The sequence below is a fragment of the Erythranthe guttata genome, chromosome 4 (assembly GCF_056151865.1).
Source record: "Erythranthe guttata isolate IM_541 chromosome 4, IM_541, whole genome shotgun sequence".
NCBI lineage: Eukaryota > Viridiplantae > Streptophyta > Magnoliopsida > Lamiales > Phrymaceae > Erythranthe > Erythranthe guttata.
In genome coordinates, this window is record NC_142536.1 from 14246206 (window position 1) to 14264314 (window position 18109).

Sequence of the window (18109 nt, forward strand, 5' to 3'; positions counted from 1 at the left end):
TCTAATTTTTGTGTTTTCATCCATGCGGAAGAACTCACCTTGGTGTCAGCCGTCGCCCGTCAGGAGTCTGCGGCGGCGGCGGAGGTGGTGACGCGTCATTTTCCGCCGTACGCACCGCGGTGATGGTGTATTCGTTCAATAGGAGGAGATCGACAGTAGGGGTGGTGACATCATCATCGTGTAGGATTTCAAGATTTTGATGGTGGGTGGTGGGGTGGTGGTGGTTGTGGGGGAAAATTGAAGTCATTTGTGTGTTAATCTTCCTTTAATACATAATTTATCCAACCAATTTTTTGGTCAAAATGAGGAATCCATTTTCTAGTGATATTTTTTGCACTGTGAAAGAGAGAGACTGAAGATTTTTTCGCAGAGAGAAGAGAGAGTGATGAGAGAGATATTTCAGAAGATGCAAGGGTAGAAGAGTAATTGCACAACAAAATTTAACACCGTTAAATTTCTGACCATTGACTGTTAAAAATAGGGGGCTCTTTGATGTTTTCAATACTGTAGGGGGGTAAATGTGACATATTCCATAGTACAGGGGTGCAAAATGTATTTTACCCTTACATAAATCATAGTCAACGGTAGTACAATTATATTAAGGGTAAATAGCATTAAACCACCTAAACTTTTTAAGTTTTTGCGGATCACCACCTGAACAATTTTTTTTTGCACGAGTTCACCTGTACTCAATTAATTGTGCCACTTTGCCATTTTTTGCCCGTTTTCAGGTCAAAATGACCGGTTCTGAACCCACTCGCGTTGCACATGCGAACTCCAAGGGTATTGTTGTCTTTTCCTTGTAAAAAACTCTAATTACTTCAATTTTCCCTCAATTTCCATGTTATCTCCATTATTTTCCCTCCAATTTTCTCTTTTTTTCTCCTTTATTTCTTTAATTTGTCTCCCATTCTCCCCTTTAATTCATTTCTCTATTCCGCAAAGAACATTGTATTTCCTCTCTTCTTATTCTTTTCTTTGGCGGTGCTATAGTTAGCTATCGCCGCCCTCTGTCGATGCCGCCTCACTCCATAGGAGGAACCAACAAAGGATTAGCCTACGACGGTGGCTGCTGCAACAACCATCAGCCCAACCACCCCCGGTGGTAGTTCCCAATCGCCGCCCCCCGACGACGCTGCCTCATGACTCCATAGGAGAAACCGAAAGAGGATTAGCATGCGGCTGCTGCAACAACCACCACCAGCCCAACCACTGTCGCACCGGAGAAAGCAAACACGAAGGTAATAAGCCTATCGTTGCTCTAATCACAATCCCCACACTGCTTCACCCAATTCCGCCCCTTCACCACTTGAATTTGGCAGCAAGTCCATCCCTTCATGACTTGAATTTAACGGCAAGTCCATCCCCTGCATATGACGCCGTTTCAATTTCTGTTTTTGGGTGGATAGGTGTATGGGTGGGTTTTGGTAGGGGGTAGGGTCTGAAAGTGCTTTTGTTTTGGGTTTAAATATTTTATGAAAAATTATCCAACAATAATTTATTTTCTCATTTCTTTTGATTACCAAATCGAACTAAAGGAATTGAAATTACTTTGATTTCATTTTCTTCTGAACCAAACAGCCATGTGATTTTGGAAATACTGTGATTTCATTTTTCCTAACAAAAGATAAGGGTGGATGATATAAAATGTGTGAGAATATGTGAATGTTAATGGGAATTGGGGCTGAGTATTTTAGGAATGGAAAAGACATGAATATCCTTGTATTTATCATGTGAAACGCACGTGGGGTGACTACCGGTCATTTTGACCTGCAAACTGGTAAAAAAGGGCAAAGTGACATAATTAATTGAGTACAGATGAATTACTGCAAATTTTTTTTATTCAGGTGGTGATGTGCAAAAACTGAAAAAGTTCAGGTGGTTTAATGCTATTTACCCTTATATTAATGTACTGTCAGTGACAGTATAATTGCGTTAATTTACTGTCAGTGACAGTATAATTACCATTAATGACAACACAATTACAGTCAACGTTTAGCGGCGGGCGTAAGAAAAAAAACACTGAAAAAAGTCAACGCTGGAATCTAGCGGCGTAAAAAACAGACCAGAAAAAAAAAAAAAAAAAAAGTCAATGCCGGAGACCAGCGGTAAGCGCCAGAATCCGGCGGCGGAAAAAACAGACCAGCAAAAAAAATTCGAAAAGTCAACGTCGGAAACTGGCGGTAAAAAAATATATTTTGAAAAACAAATTCAAAATTGAATTTTTGTGGTCAAAATTGTGTAAATTAAGATTACAATTAAGAATTGAGTGTAAATGATTGGGGTTAATTTTGTCATATACATGATTTTTGTTAATAATAAATGTTAAAGGGATGGACTTATTGATGAAAGTGATATAACCCCTAAACCTAGAATAATAAAGATGGTTGGTTGGGGACATATGCACAAAAACCCCTATAAATATTATGTTATAGAAAATAAAGGGAAAAAAATATATATATAAAATATACTATAATTGTAGGTCATTGCACAACGGTATTACAATGGTATTGAGAATGCAATATAATTACAGTACCAACCTTTGCGGTACGGTATCAATACCGTATCCATTGAAATGGTAACATTACTTTGGTATTTTTTTTGGTAATCTTCGGTTGGTATACCGAGGTACTCGGCAATTGGTAATTTTTCCACCCCTAAGTTGGTGTATCATTATCATTTTAGAGGTACAAAGATCGAGTTCCCACTACTTTCATCATGTTTAAATGTGTTAGAACAAGTTATTTTAGAACAAGAATTTAAAAAACAAAGTGATGCTTGTTGTTTGTTTAGTAACTTTTTTTTACTGCAGCAGCCAAAATCATGTTTGGAGAAGGAATACACATTTGCAATTGTTCTGGGAGTCGTTTTGAAAAGTGAAACAAAACGAATTTGTTTCGGAAAAAGAATAAAAATGAGATGAAAATGCAACCAAATATTGGCTAAGTATTTGTATGGTATCCTTTAATTGTATGTATTAGCATTTTTTAAAGGGGCTAAAGACATAAGTTGTGATAAAACTTATTAGAATAAAATGACAAGCCTATCTAACCCTTTGCTATAAGTTCTTATAAAATCCATTCCAAACATTTGTTACAAGTCCTTTGACATATTAATTTCTCATCTGTATTTAGAATTGTATATTTAGAATTGTGTTACAACGTCCATCATTTTAAGCTGGATTTAAAAAAAATGGAATTTCTGTTATAACAAAAAATATATTACTTCTTCATTTTAGCATTTTTTGCACTACAACAAAACCTTAATTATTTTATTTTCTTACATAGTATCGAAAATTACTTCGATTTTTTTTTCATTTTTTAAAATCTACTTTATATATTTTTTATAATTTTTTATTTGATTTTTCATCCATAAAGGTAAAATATGAAGTCCACTGTAATAAGTCATTGTACCCCTCGTAGTCATTTGTAATCGATCATTTAAGTGCTAAATCCAACTTCACAATACACTTTGAACTATATCACTTAGAGTCACCCGTAGTCACCTATACTCACTTGTAGTAATCCTTAGACAACTATAGTTATTCTGAAACTGTAAATCCACCCTCTTGAACCATTGCACCGACTCTTTGATTCATAGTTGTTAGACACTCGTAGACAACTATAGTCATTCTTAAAATTATAACTTTACCCTTTTGAACCTTAGCGCCGCCAACAAACGGAAAACATCCATTGTCCAGACATCACCATCGTGTACACAACTAAGCCTACAAATACCATAAGTTCACCACAATCAGCCCTAGCCGCCGCCCAAAATGTGCAACGAGCAGACCGATGGTGTCAAAACACCTCGTCAACCCTTTCTGGACGAGCCCTAACTCCACACGCACAAACAATGATGCAATCGCCGGCCACTTCCCTGCCGAAGGCGATTCGAGGTCTGTGTTAAGTGTGTATTTTTACACTTTATCGTATCTTTTTATTTGAGCTTTTGGTGTGTTTTAACGATAATTGGTGCTTAAAAAGTTGATTTATTGTATTTTAGGTACAAATTGAAGAATTGGAAAAGTATGGGGTCAAAACTGCAATTTTGGAGAAAATGTGGGCCAAAAGTGAAAAAATCAAAATTCTGAAGAAACAAGGCTCGGACCCCCGTCCCAGATTTAGTGCAAATTATGGGACCCCCGTCCGAGACTCCGAAGTTGCGCAGTAAAGGAATTTTAATTGCACAAGGAAACTGCCTTCTTCCCCAAGTTCTTCACCCTATATAAGACCAAGCCAAGCACACAATTGGGGATCTTTTACGCAATTTCAAGAGCAACAAAGCAATAACGAAGACGAAGAATTCGAAGACTCCAAGCAAAGATTTATCGTCTATGATTTATTTTATTTGCGTTTTTGCTTAATCATGAGTAGCTAAATTTCTTATTTCTAGGATTTTATTTGGAACCCTATGTGGGATTTATGAACCCAATTCTATGATTTTATGCAAGTTTTAATTCCGGATTATTTCTTCTACTTGTTTTATTAAGTTCATGAAACTGGCCACTTGATGCGCTTTTATGTTATTGTTAATCGCATGAATCGGAAGATCGGGTTAATAATTAGAACTGTGGTAGAAGAGCCTTTGTGGTATTAACATAGGAATATAGTTAATCTCTTAGGTAGCCATTATTGAGATTTGTGCTTAATGTTTTGTTCTAGAATTAATTGCATAGGAATATAGTAATTGAATCTAGAGTATTAGAATTGTAATACACGCGGAAGCGGGTTATGATTATTTTAGCATCTCAGGTTAATAATCCGGATTAATTGCTTGCATAATTGAAGGAATTGGGGGAGTAATAATCACATAGGGGGAAGAATAAAATCCTAGGCTTGTCTACTTTGATTAATCTTCGTATTTTAAATTGCTTTCTTGTTTTTGCTTGTTTTTAATTTAGTTTAATTTAGTTTATTAATCATTATTCGACTGTGTAGGGTGGGCTTGATAATAATTGGTAGAATTTAGCGTCTAGGATTAGATAATTAAATATTCCCTGTGGGTCGATATCCGGACTTAATTGTCCACTATATTACTTGTACGATACGTGCACTTGCGTGTAGGTTTTCGACCAACAAGTTTTTGGCGCCGTTGCCGGGGACTATTTTAATTATTTATTTTATTCTAGCTCTAGATTTGAACAATTTTCACGATTCACCCATTTAATTTTTGTTTTATTTTATTTTTCTTTTTAGGTACGGTGTATGCCTAGGAGACTCGATCTTGCTAGAGAACCGTTTGATCCCGAAATCGAACGCACTTTTCGAGCCGCTAGGAGACTTCAACGCGAAAATAATAGAATGGAAGACGAAGAACGCATACGCGTTGAGGGTAATTTACTCAATGCCAACGGGAACCAAGTCCAAGACCTACCCCCTCAACTTCCAGCACAGCCTGCAGTTCGTCAACGAGCACTTCAAGATTACATAATCCCAACTCTAGACGGATTCCGCCCGAGCATCCAATATCCACCCATTGAGGCGCACAATTTTGAGATCAAGCAAGGCCTTTTGACGATGCTCCAAAATAACGGGCTATTTAGTGGGTTGGCAGGTGAAGATCCCCATCTTCACATTGTCAATTTTCTAGGTACCTGTTATTCCCACCGTCAAAACGGCGTTTCCCAAGAGGCGCTTCAATTAATTCTCTTCAAGCACTCCCTACAAGGAAGAGCTCGCCAGTGGTTGATGTCCCAAGCCCCCCACTCTATCTCGTCGTCGCCTCAACTCCTCAACCTTTTCATGAAAGTCTATAGCTCACCCGAGAAGGACGAGAGAATCCGACGAGAAATTCACAATTTTGTCCAAGAGCAAGGCGAGAAATTATACGAGGCATGGGAGAGATTTAAAACTCTTTTGCGGCAGTGTCCAACACATGGAGTCGAACAATGGCGACAAATCCACATCTTCTACCAAGGGATTAACGAGAATGCACGAACGGTCTTAGATGCATCAACCGGGGAAATTTTATGAGTCAATCGATACCGGATGCTTTCATCATGTTGGATCAAATTGCTCAAAATCGGTTTGCCAAGTCAAGCGAGAGGACGGTTAGTGGAGCTAAGAAAGTTCCCGGAGTGTTGGAGTTAGATGCAATTACGGCCCTTCAAGCTCAAGTGACCCAAATTGCTCAACAAAATCAACTCCTTCTACAGCACATCAAAGCAAGTACACCACAACAAGTTCAAGTAGTTGATTCTCCATGTTGTGAAATTTGCGGTGGAAATCATTACACGCTCCAATGCCAACAAGATGTGGAGTCGCTCAACTACGTCAACAATGCGCCTCGCCAATTCCAAAATCAAGGGTGGAGAGCACAAGGGCAATATGGAGGAAATCAACAAGGCCAAGGATATCAAAGACCTCAAGGTCAATTCCAAAATCAAACCCCTCCTCAACAAAGCTATCAAGGCAACAATCCACCGGCCCAAAAATCGAACACAGATGAGATATTGGCCCAATTCATGACCGCTACCCAAGCCTCGTTGCGAAATTTGGAGAATCAACTCGCTCAATTAGCTTTGAATCAAGAGAACCGTCCGCAAGGAGCATTGCCATCGAATACGGAAGATCCTCGAAAGCAAAAGTTCGAGACGTGCCAAGCTATCGATGTCAAGATCGAAAAAAGGGAAGAAATTCAAGTCAAGACGCAAGTCACTGTAGCCGAATGGTTCGAGCCAATCCCATATCCACAAAGATTTCTAACGAAAAAAATCGAGGTTGAGACGTGCCAAGCAGTCACCTTGAAGAATGGCAAGAAATTGGAGGAAGCCCCACAAAAAGAGAAGAGAAACACGGTAATTGAGAAGCCGAAAGTGAATGAGGAAAAGAAATCAACTCATGAAGAGCCACTATCAACGGTGCCCTCACAAGTCCCTCCAATTCCTTATCCTCAAAAATTCATAAAGAAGAAGCTCGATGCCGAATATCAAAAATTTTTGGACAAGTTGAAGGAAATTCGCATAAATATTCCTTTCATTGAAGCACTTCAAAAGATGCCAAAGTGGGTGAAGTTCCTCAAGGACCTCGTGAAGAAAAGTACGAAATTGCAAGGGAACGAGATGATCCAACTCACGGAGCAAATTAGTGCAATTCTTACTCGGCCTCTTCCACAAAAACTCGGCGATCCAGGTAAGTCTACTATTCCCTGTACTATTGGAGGTAAAAATTTTAGATCGCTCATTGATTTAGGTGCTAGCATTAATCTTATGCCGTACTCTACTTTTAAAAATCTTGGGTTAGGAGAAATTGAACCGACGGCTATAACTCTTCAATTAGCCGATAGATCTTTAGTCTACCCAAAAGGTATTTTAGAGAATGTGCTAGTGAAAGTCAATAAATTTATCTTCCCTGTCGATTTCGTTATACTTGATATAGATGAGGATAGGGAGATACCTCTTATCGTAGGGAGACCGTTTTTAGCCACGTCGAAAACGCTCATTGATTGTGCTAGTGGTGATCTTACAATGACTGTTCATGATCAAACAATCAAATTCAATGTTTTTAGCGCTAATAAAAATCCATGTGATAATAACGATTGTTTTGCTATTGAGCTTATGGATTTTACAACTCATGAAAAGTTTGATGTTTTGATCTTGGACAATGGGAAAGCATCTTTGAGTGCAGGAGATGATGGCGGAAACGAAAATCGAAAGGAGCAAGTTTACTTCATGGACTCAATTTCAACTCCTCCGAGAGAAAGTCATACGAGTTTGAGTCTTAACGGCGATGAGAGTGCAAAAAAGATGTTGCCACCCAAAGATTCGAGCAACTCACGAGAGAAGGATGAGTCAAGCTATTGTGGTCGTAAGGAGAAAATCAAAAAGGAATTGCACAAAGGACAATTGGTGTTATTATGCAAGTCCCGTCTTTGGTTATTTCCAAGGAAGCGCAAATCAAAGTGGTCGCGGCCGTGTATTGTCCAAGAAATTCTTCCTCACGAGGTGGTCAAAATAAAGGAGCGAGATTCAAATCGTACGTTCAACGTAAAACGGAGCCGGCTCAAACCGTATTGGGAAGCGAGTGAAGATTGCCAAGTGACTTCGGTCACTTTTGCTTGAAATTAAAGAAGCAACGTCCGGCTGAAGACTTTAAACTTAGCGCTTCTCGGGAGGCAACCCGAGCTTTATTGTTTTTCGTATTTTTCTTTAATTTTTTCGTTTTTTTTTAATATCATAAGCATGCATTCTAATTTATAATTTTAATTTTACTTTTCAGGGTCGAAAACGTGATCGAGAGTCGAGTCGGACGTCCGCAAAAAAAAAACAAAAACAAAAAAAAAAAAAAAAAAATTTGTGCAGCACTGTATTTGGGACGGCCGTCCCAAAATATACCTTAAAAATGGGACGGCCGTCCCACAACCAGAAGGGACCAGCAGCCTTGGACGGCCGTCCGAGTTTTAGCCTTTAAACCGGGACGGCCGTCCCCAAACCAGTGAGGGCAGACCAATTCTCGGACGGCCGTCCGAGAATTAGGCAAAAACGTGGGACGGCCGTCCGACCTCAATAGGGGGCGTTTAAATTTTCAAAAATTAGATTTTCTCCCCCATTATTTCTTAAACCCTCCTCTTTCGTTCTCTCTAACTCCCACACACGCATTTTCGAATTTTTTAATTTCTCGTCGAAAAATTCTTCAATTTCACACAAATAATTCACTCACTCACTCTCCAATTATTAATTTGTGTTGGTATTGACAGGGAGGTTAGAGAATCGAACCAACTTCTTCAAAATCTCATCTTTCAAGGCACGCCCACAAGGTGTTCGACAAATTGCCTCAACCAAGTTTGGGGGTCGATTCTCGTCCAATTCTCACCGAATCTATTCCAATCTCTCTCCCAACTTTCTTGTCCAACAAAAGAAGCCGCACGAGTGAAGCTTCATCTTCTAAAGGCAAAGGAAAAGGCAAGAAAAGTGCCACCAAAACGACGATTCCTCTTCCAAAGCCGCTCCTCAAGCCCGAGACGACCCCGAAGCCTCAAGCTCCCGTGCCGATCGACGATTCCCAATGAAGATGGAGCGAGAGAGCTTTCCGATGATGAGAAGCATGAGAGAGCTAGGGAGGAGCACCCCGATCACACCGACTCCGACTAAATCAGGTGTTTTCTATCCTTAAACTTTGTGCTAATTTCGTTGAGGGCAACGAAAATTTTAAGTTTGGGGGTGAAAAACATGTTGTTTTTGTGCTTATCTGTTTTAGTTTGCATGCATTAGGTTTTAGTCGTTTTTATTGTTTTTCTCGTTTTTCCGGAGTATAAAAAAAAAAAAAAAAAAAAAAAAAAAAAAAAAAAAAAAAAAAAACAAATTGCTTGAGTCGAATGCATCAATGATTTATGATGATGAGAGATGATCAATGTTTGATGATGAGATTGCTTGTTTTGTGTGATAAGGATTTGATTTTTGTTTAGCTCTTGATTCAACGGGACTTAGAAGCGAATTATTGCTAGGAATCACATTTTGTGCATTGCTTTTGTTGAATGTTTTGTATTTTAAATTTGGAATTAATTTGTGCTAGATCATGCTATGTTCGGTTTTAAGACTCACCTTAGGAAATTTATGATACGAAGTATTGAGTAGTGAGTGATTTGGGATATGATTTGGGCCTTCTTTGAACCGTTTGAGCCTTTCAAGCCGACCTTTTTATCGAAATATTCCTTAGAACCTTGATTTGAGCCTCGGAGAAAAGGTGTTCTTTCTTTTAGCCATGTGTATAAGGTAGAAAAGTGAAGACTCTTGAAAAATTAACCCTTGAAGTTCGGTCGAAAAATTTTATAAGGTCATTCTTCTTCTTCGAAAAAAAAAAAAAAAAAAGAAAAAAAAAAGGAAAAGAAAAAAAAAAAAATAAATAAAAAAAAAAAAAAAAAAAAGAAGAAGAAGAAGAGACTAGAAGGGAGAAATAAGGACTAGTTGTTGAATTATTTTTGAAAACTCGATCCATTGTCTCAAAAGCAAAAGTGGAGACTTTTGAACTTTTGAGAATCGAGTTTACTAAAGTCTGTAGAGGTGAATTCATTGTTTCAAACGCCTATCTTTCAAATTTTGGCGTAATCACCTAAATTCAAGAAAAATAGCCACATATACCCATATTTCCTACCTCGAACCAAAGAGCCTAACAATTGAAAGCCACAAAGCCCCAATGATCCCAATAGCTTAATGTTCGATATTAGTAGAGTAGAATAATTTGGTGAGTATTTGGAGTCAAGCATATGCATGTAAGTATAAATTTTTTCTATCTTTAATTTGCAAATATTGGATGCTTGAAGCAATTGTATGAATTGTGGTTTTTGGTAATGGTGAGTGACTAAGTGTTGTTGAATTTTGAGCTTGCGAATGCCTAAGAATTGTCATTATAATTACAAGTTCTGAAAACGTGAAGTTGATCATTGATCTATGTGATGAGATGTAATAGTTGAGTTATTTGCTTATTGGTAGATTTTGCTTGAGGACAAGCATTTGTTCAAGTTTGGGGGTGTGTTAAGTGTGTATTTTTACACTTTATCGTATCTTTTTATTTGAGCTTTTGGTGTGTTTTAACGATAATTGGTGCTTAAAAAGTTGATTTATTGTATTTTAGGTACAAATTGAAGAATTGGAAAAGTATGGGGTCAAAACTGCAATTTTGGAGAAAATGTGGGCCAAAAGTGAAAAAATCAAAATTCTGAAGAAACAAGGCTCGGACCCCCGTCCCAGATTTAGTGCAAATTATGGGACCCCCGTCCGAGACTCCGAAGTTGCGCAGTAAAGGAATTTTAATTGCACAAGGAAACTGCCTTCTTCCCCAAGTTCTTCACCCTATATAAGACCAAGCCAAGCACACAATTGGGGATCTTTTACGCAATTTCAAGAGCAACAAAGCAATAACGAAGACGAAGAATTCGAAGACTCCAAGCAAAGATTTATCGTCTATGATTTATTTTATTTGCGTTTTTGCTTAATCATGAGTAGCTAAATTTCTTATTTCTAGGATTTTATTTGGAACCCTATGTGGGATTTATGAACCCAATTCTATGATTTTATGCAAGTTTTAATTCCGGATTATTTCTTCTACTTGTTTTATTAAGTTCATGAAACTGGCCACTTGATGCGCTTTTATGTTATTGTTAATCGCATGAATCGGAAGATCGGGTTAATAATTAGAACTGTGGTAGAAGAGCCTTTGTGGTATTAACATAGGAATATAGTTAATCTCTTAGGTAGCCATTATTGAGATTTGTGCTTAATGTTTTGTTCTAGAATTAATTGCATAGGAATATAGTAATTGAATCTAGAGTATTAGAATTGTAATACACGCGGAAGCGGGTTATGATTATTTTAGCATCTCAGGTTAATAATCCGGGTTAATTGCTTGCATAATTGAAGGAATTGGGGGAGTAATAATCACATAGGGGGAAGAATAAAATCCTAGGCTTGTCTACTTTGATTAATCTTCGTATTTTAAATTGCTTTCTTGTTTTTGCTTGTTTTTAATTTAGTTTAATTTAGTTTATTAATCCTTATTCGACTGTGTAGGGTGGGCTTGATAATAATTGGTAGAATTTAGCGTCTAGGATTAGATAATTAAATATTCCCTGTGGGTTCGATATCCGGACTTAATTGTCCACTATATTACTTGTACGATACGTGCACTTGCGTGTAGGTTTTCGACCAACAGTCAGCAAAGCCACCGCACAAGCGCTTTCGGATGAGCCACCGGCGTTTTCTCCGTTGCAAAACTTGAAAAACTAAGATCTACTAAAAAGAGAGAAAAAGAAAGCAAATTGAAAGGGTGAGGCTGGGGCAGCACAAAAATGAGAAAGAGAGAGAGTGTTAGGCGGCGGAAAGAAGAGAGAGAGGGAGAAAGAGAGAAATGGGAGAAGAACGTGATTTTCTTATTAGTTATATTAATGGTATTTTCGGGTTAAAAATAAATAAAAAGATGTGTGTCAATTTTGGTTTGGAACTATATTCAGCTTGAGTTTCTCCCTCACATTTAATTATGTTTTAATTATGTTTGATTCGAGGGGTGTTATGCATATTACTCATATTTTAAATTGGAGATACTACGTCAACACTGTCTTTTAACATTTGAAATGAAAAATGTTTTTAAAGCTTATTTTGCACACCAATAGGAAAAATCCTAGATTCGTCACCGAATACATTAATAATTTGTGAAAACTATGAGAATACAAAAACCATCAAACTTTGAATACCATCAAATACCCTCTAAACCATCAAGCACGAGTCAAAGAACACCCTCGATACTCGAACTCCTCGAGCAACTTCAACCTCTTTATTTCCTCCATCGATATCTCTACTTGACATGGAAGATAGAGACATCGAAGTTTTACAAGATCGATTAGCAAACCTGTTGGGAACATCACTAACAAATTTGCTCCTCTCATCGATAATAATTTGAGATTGACCGATTCTTCCATTCCTTTAGGAACTTCTTTAATTGATGTATTCGAAAGATCTAATTCCCGCAGTTCCTTCATCTTTCCCAAGTACGGCACATACACAAGACGCACGCAATTTCCGAGGATCAAGGCCTTAAGGCTCTCCAACTCGGACAAAGAATCTGGCAAAACCTCGATATTAGTGTTGGACAAATCAAGAGTGCGTAGCCCATGCATTTTTGAAAAAAATGAATCCGCTATATGCTTCAACGGGTTCCCCTGCAAAAGCAATGTCGAAAGATTAGGACAATCGGGAGATAATCCAAACGGAATTTCCTCTATCTCGTTATGCATCAACGACATCTTTTCAAGATCCTTCGTCCATACTTCTTCGTTCGGAATTTCCTTCAAACTGCATTCCCCGCCTATGACCTTATTTCTCCCTTGAGTAATTTTTAAGGCCATGGTTCTTACTAGATCATGCATTTTCACACTATCACTTTCATCAACAACACGAGTACTTTCAAGTAAGCCCACGCTCACTAACTTATCGAGTACGGAATGGCCCTTGTCAAAATGGGCTTTCACACTATTTCTTTTGTCTACCAACTCCTCCGAAATGAATTTTCGAATTAGTTCCTCTCGTGGAATGTTGTAGTCCTCCGGATACAAAGCGCAATAGAGGAAACACAGTTGTAACTTTGTGTACCCGCCGTTAGCTTTCCCTTGCCTTTGATGATTTGGATCCAATCGATCAAAACTATATTTCAGAACTTTAAATACCTTAACATCCATGTCATCATTGTCCCCTATAAGTGAATTTTGTAATTCCTCCATTGCATCTCTCCATGCGTGAATGGCGGTCTCGCCCCTCATGCTTGCCGCTAAAGTGACGATCCCTAGTGGTAAACCGCCGCACACCTTCACCATAGACTTTGCAATTTCTTTCACTTGCGGATTTAATGTCGTTTGTGGTCCAAGTACTTCACCGAATAAGTTCCATGCTTCATCCATGTCTAGTGTTTTCACTTGAACAACTTCTTGGCAACCCATTTGATGACAAACTTTTTTCGAACGGGTTGTCATAATCAATTGACAACCCTCAACACGAAGCGGGTCGCCCATTTTATCCAAACGGACATTTTCCCACACACCATCTAATATGAGGACAAACTTCTTTCTTAGTGATATTAGTTTCCGGTTCAGTCTTGATGCTCTTTTGTCTTCATTGGCCTCGTCCGAAAGGTTCAACTTTATAACATCGGCTATTCTATCCTGCAACTTTGTTACGCTCAACTCTTGAGACACCGTCACCCAAAAAACACATTCTTGATTTTGTTCTTCTAATAGTCGGTTGTGGATGTGCTTCGTCAGAGTGGTCTTGCCTACACCACCCATACCGTAAATCCCAATGCTCAACACTTTATCATTCACTAAAAGTTGCCAAATTCTTCCCAAAAGTTCCTCCCGTTCTTTACCTACTAGCTTTGTTGTTAACAATGGCTCCCCTCGGATTTCATAATCATCGACAACAAGTTCGCCAAAATGTCGACTCTCCTCTATCAGTTCATCTAATCTTTCCTTCATTTTTTTTGCGTCGCCTCCGACTAGGAACCGGCTAATAAACCCTTGCGACTGCACTTCATTCTTCAAATTAAGAATCCCACATTCGACATTTTGTACTTTTGCCAACCAATTCTCGACTTCTCTTTTCCTTTTCCTTTCACCGGACCGCTCTGCATCTTTGATCTTAGTCTTGATATCTGATGACTTATCAATCAACAAGTCCAAGTTTCTTTCGAGCGTTTCTAAAATGGATGAGAACTCGTTCACGTTCCCTAAGGTGTTGTGTGCGTAATCTGCCAGCAACTCCCCAGCCTTGGAGAAAAAGGATTCCTTCACTTTTGACCACTCTACTACCTGCAAATGAAGAATGAAATATATTAGTACAAAAATGATCGAATACGAATCGAACTTAAAATAAAAAAAACAAAAGAAGCAATTGCATGTGAAATCAGTTATTTGTACACTTCCATTTTTTTTACGGAAGTGCTAATTTATGTACTATCAATCCATAATCCATCCAATTGTTTTACGTTTCGTCAACTTTTATGTGCTACCTAGCTATTTCACCCCTATTACTACATTATACAATTGAACTTACTTTATGGGTAAATTCCACTTTCACCCTTTACTTTGACTCGATATCACTTTACCCCTTCTACTCTCGATTGCGTCGATTTGCCTCCATGTACATCGCTGTTAATTTTCAGATCTTTGACCTTAGCACCATTTGATCTAAGTCCGAAAATTACAAAAAAGTCACCCCTCCCAGTTTAAATAATTATTAAACCAAAAAAAAAAATTGTGGCTAGCGTCGTGGACTATGTTTTCTCGTTGTCTTGATTTTTGTATTATTTTATCTTTTGTTTTTTTGTTTTTATGTTTTTTTGTTTTTTTGTTTTTGTTTTTTTTTGTTTTTTTAATAATTATTTAAACAGTGGGGAGGTGACATTTTTTGTAATTTCAGAGTTGAGCTAAGATCTAACGGTGTTAAGGTCAAATGTCTGACAACTAACAGCGAGGGCCACATTGAGACAAATTTTCAAGTGCAAGGGGCAAACCGATACAATCGAAAGAAGGGGTTAAAGTGATACCAAGCTAAAGTAGAAGAGGGGAAAGTGGAATTTACCCTACTTTTAATAACTCACAAAATAAAAGAAGAGCTACCTGGTAACCTCGGTTATGTTGAGATAGTACAGCATGACGAGCTTTTTCGTGCACAACTTTCACTGCCTTCATAGACGAGTCAACTAATTCGTTGATGGTCCCGAACATGCCTAATGGTGTAGTTGGTGAAGAAGTCGACCGCAATCCAAACCGACTCTTCAAACGCGAAAAAGGCGACTTCCATGAGTTTCCAGCAGATGCTGATTCTTCCTTGTTTATAGGCAAAAAAAAAAAAAAAAAAAAAAAAAATATTAAACGCGCAAGTACACACATAAACATGCACACAAAGTGAAACGAAACACAATGTTTCAGTAAACGATATTAAAAAAATGACGTAACCAGGTAAATAACACGGTCTGATAGAATTGAAGATGAAATATTATTTTGCAACAAATAATTCGAATAAAAGTTTTATGTTCTCTAATATATGTACTAGGCTATTGCTTTTGTGACCTGAGGAGGCTCATGGACACGTACGATTAAAATTTAGTACGTGTCCAAAGTTGTAAAACAATTGGTAGAAATATAAAGAGTAGAATGAAATGTGAAATCCTTCCAATTTTGGTTTAAACGCGAGAATTGATAAAGAGTTTAGCAAACCAGAGCATAGATAGATAGCCTAAGAGAGCTTAGGAAACAACTATGCATTCAAAATAAATATAATGTATTAATAAAGTATATATAACGGGTTAACCGAAGTTCAGATGTTTCGATTCCTTGGGTTCTTTTTTATTTTACATTGAGAAAATAAATCAATTATAGAATTGAACATGCCATAATATATGATACAAATCTTGATAGATCAATTACCATGAAGTAGTCTCGCGGTCAAACTTGTCAAACAGGGCCACAAATCAAGATGATGTTGTACACCTGTAAAATCTGTATAATGAACAACATATATAATAGAAGTGAAAGAAGGTCAAATATATGCCACAAATATATAATTTTGGCGTACAGTGTGAAGTTTCTGTTTAAAATTAGGATTATAATATAATCCAATTCATATTAAGTGGGTAAACATAGGGGTGTAAATTGGACAGATTGAATCGGAGTAAGCTCTTTTGGGAAAATTCCAATTTTTGGAAGTGAAAACTAATTCTAATTATGTTCCAAAAAAATAGAGATCGGAGGAAATCGGAATCGGAATTTTGGAAATTGGAATGAAAAAACTTGTTAAAAAATCGGAAAATATCAGATCGGAATCGGCGGAATTCGAAAATATCTATTTTTGGTTTACCTAAAATATAAAACAAAAAATAATATTGGTATTTTAAGTGTACTATTCATAAAAACAAATGGAATTTTCGAAATTATTTTCGGAAATCATAATCTCATATATTCCATTTCCGATCCAAATAATTTTGGAAAAATTGGAACTCAGAATTTCGGGATTCGGATTGGAAAATATTGTTCCAAATTCTCGAGTGTTTGTAGTATATAACAAGGCCTTGTGTTTCTAATACATTAAGCTCGTGATTTGTAAACATAAACGTCCGACTTGAGTTACAACTTATGAATGAATTTACTATAATTTGCAATTTGAAAAGTTATATTATAACAAAAATTAAAGAAGAATGGGACTGAGTCATACCTGTAAATTGAAGGATCTGCTTAAATGAATCCCACAATCAAGTTGTTAAAATTTGAGAAATATGCAATTTGATGAAGAAGATAAAGTAAGTAGACTTGACTTAGACATATAACCTTCCTTCCTAGAATGTGCTGAGAAATATCTGATGAATAAATTCTACGGGTCAACTCAAGAAATAGGAAGACTCCACACAGAGTGGGACAGCTTATGAATATTGTGACTGGGGCGGCTATTTGTAATACTAGAATTGCCGCTTAATTGCATTTTGCACCCTCAAAATGCACTATTTTGGCACTTTGCACCTTATAATTTTTTTTATAACACTTTGCACCCTCAAAACATATTTAATCAATCAAAATGCACCCCGCTCTATTTTCCGGTCATATTTTCCGGTGTTGACTAATTTTCTGATTGTCTACAGGGGTACATTAGCACTTTGCAACCCAAAGAAAAATTCGATGAAGAGACAAAAATACCCCTATTGACAATTAGAAAATTAGTTAACGCCGGAAAATATGACAAGAAAATAGAGTGGGGTGCATTTTGAACAATTAAATGTGTTTTGAGGGTGTAAAGTACCATAAATTGTTTTTGAGGGTGCAAAGTGCCAAAATAGTGAATTTTTGGGGTGCAAAGTGGAATTAAGCCCTTAAATTACTAAATGGTTAAATTTAGCAATTTTAGTATTGATATTTTGTTGTTAAAATAATGAATACAAGTCCCATTGAGCACATAGTTGGGAAATATGTTGAAAAATCGATGATTCAGAGTTAGATTTGATGAATTTGTTGAAGAAGTTTCGGTTCCAGAAAATCAACCTCTACATGTCCAATTTTTGGATAAAAATCGTGTTGGAATTGGCTAAAGTTTTCTAGAATGTGTCTATTTCTCTCCCATTCAAACACCCTAGTCAAAGTGATGGTTGATGCTCCCAAGATTGATGGTTGGTGTTCCAACTTCATCTAGATTCATCCATTGTTGTACCTATAAATAGACTTGTATAGTGTTTGTAGAGAAGTGTGCAGAAAATTAGAGAGAATAATTGAGAGACACTTGTGAGGAAATATTGAGAGAAACACTTTGTAATCCTCTTGGGGTGCATTTGGATGGAGGGATTTGGGGGAGGGATTTCAAATCCATAATAACAAATCCCTCGGACTTGTTTGGATTGAGGGATTTGGAGATGGATTTCAAATCCCCACCCCTCCTTTTTAGTTGATTTTGGAGCAATAGTGATGGATTTCAAATGACTCCAAAATTAGAGTCATTTCAAATCCATTCCCCAAATCAAATCCCTCCCCAAATCCCTCCATCCAAATGGACCCTTGTAGTATTTGAGTAAAATACTTGGCTGCCACCCGTGGAGTAGGAGTTTATTTCTCCGAACCACGTAAATTTCGTGTCTCGTTTGAT

The 18109-nt window shown here is 37.4% G+C and overlaps 1 protein-coding gene across 2 annotated transcripts; it reads right to left on the minus strand.

The window, feature by feature from the left end:
- Positions 1 to 12041: 12041 nt before the first annotated feature.
- On the minus strand, positions 12042 to 16865 carry LOC105973306 (putative disease resistance protein At1g61190). 2 transcript variants are annotated; one of them, XM_088816950.1, is made up of 4 exons: positions 16697 to 16865; positions 15913 to 15975; positions 15103 to 15308; positions 12042 to 14292 (listed from the first exon to the last, which is right to left on the minus strand). In XM_088816950.1, the coding sequence occupies exons 3-4, from the start codon at positions 15208 to 15210 to the stop codon at positions 12208 to 12210; spliced, it is 2193 nt and encodes a 730-aa protein (XP_088673076.1). In that variant the 5' UTR covers positions 15211 to 15308; positions 15913 to 15975; positions 16697 to 16865; the 3' UTR covers positions 12042 to 12207. The 2 variants fall into 2 exon arrangements, with proteins under 2 accessions (XP_088673076.1, XP_088673075.1); XM_088816949.1 differs by having other exon boundaries at positions 15103 to 15312.
- Positions 16866 to 18109: the final 1244 nt, after the last annotated feature.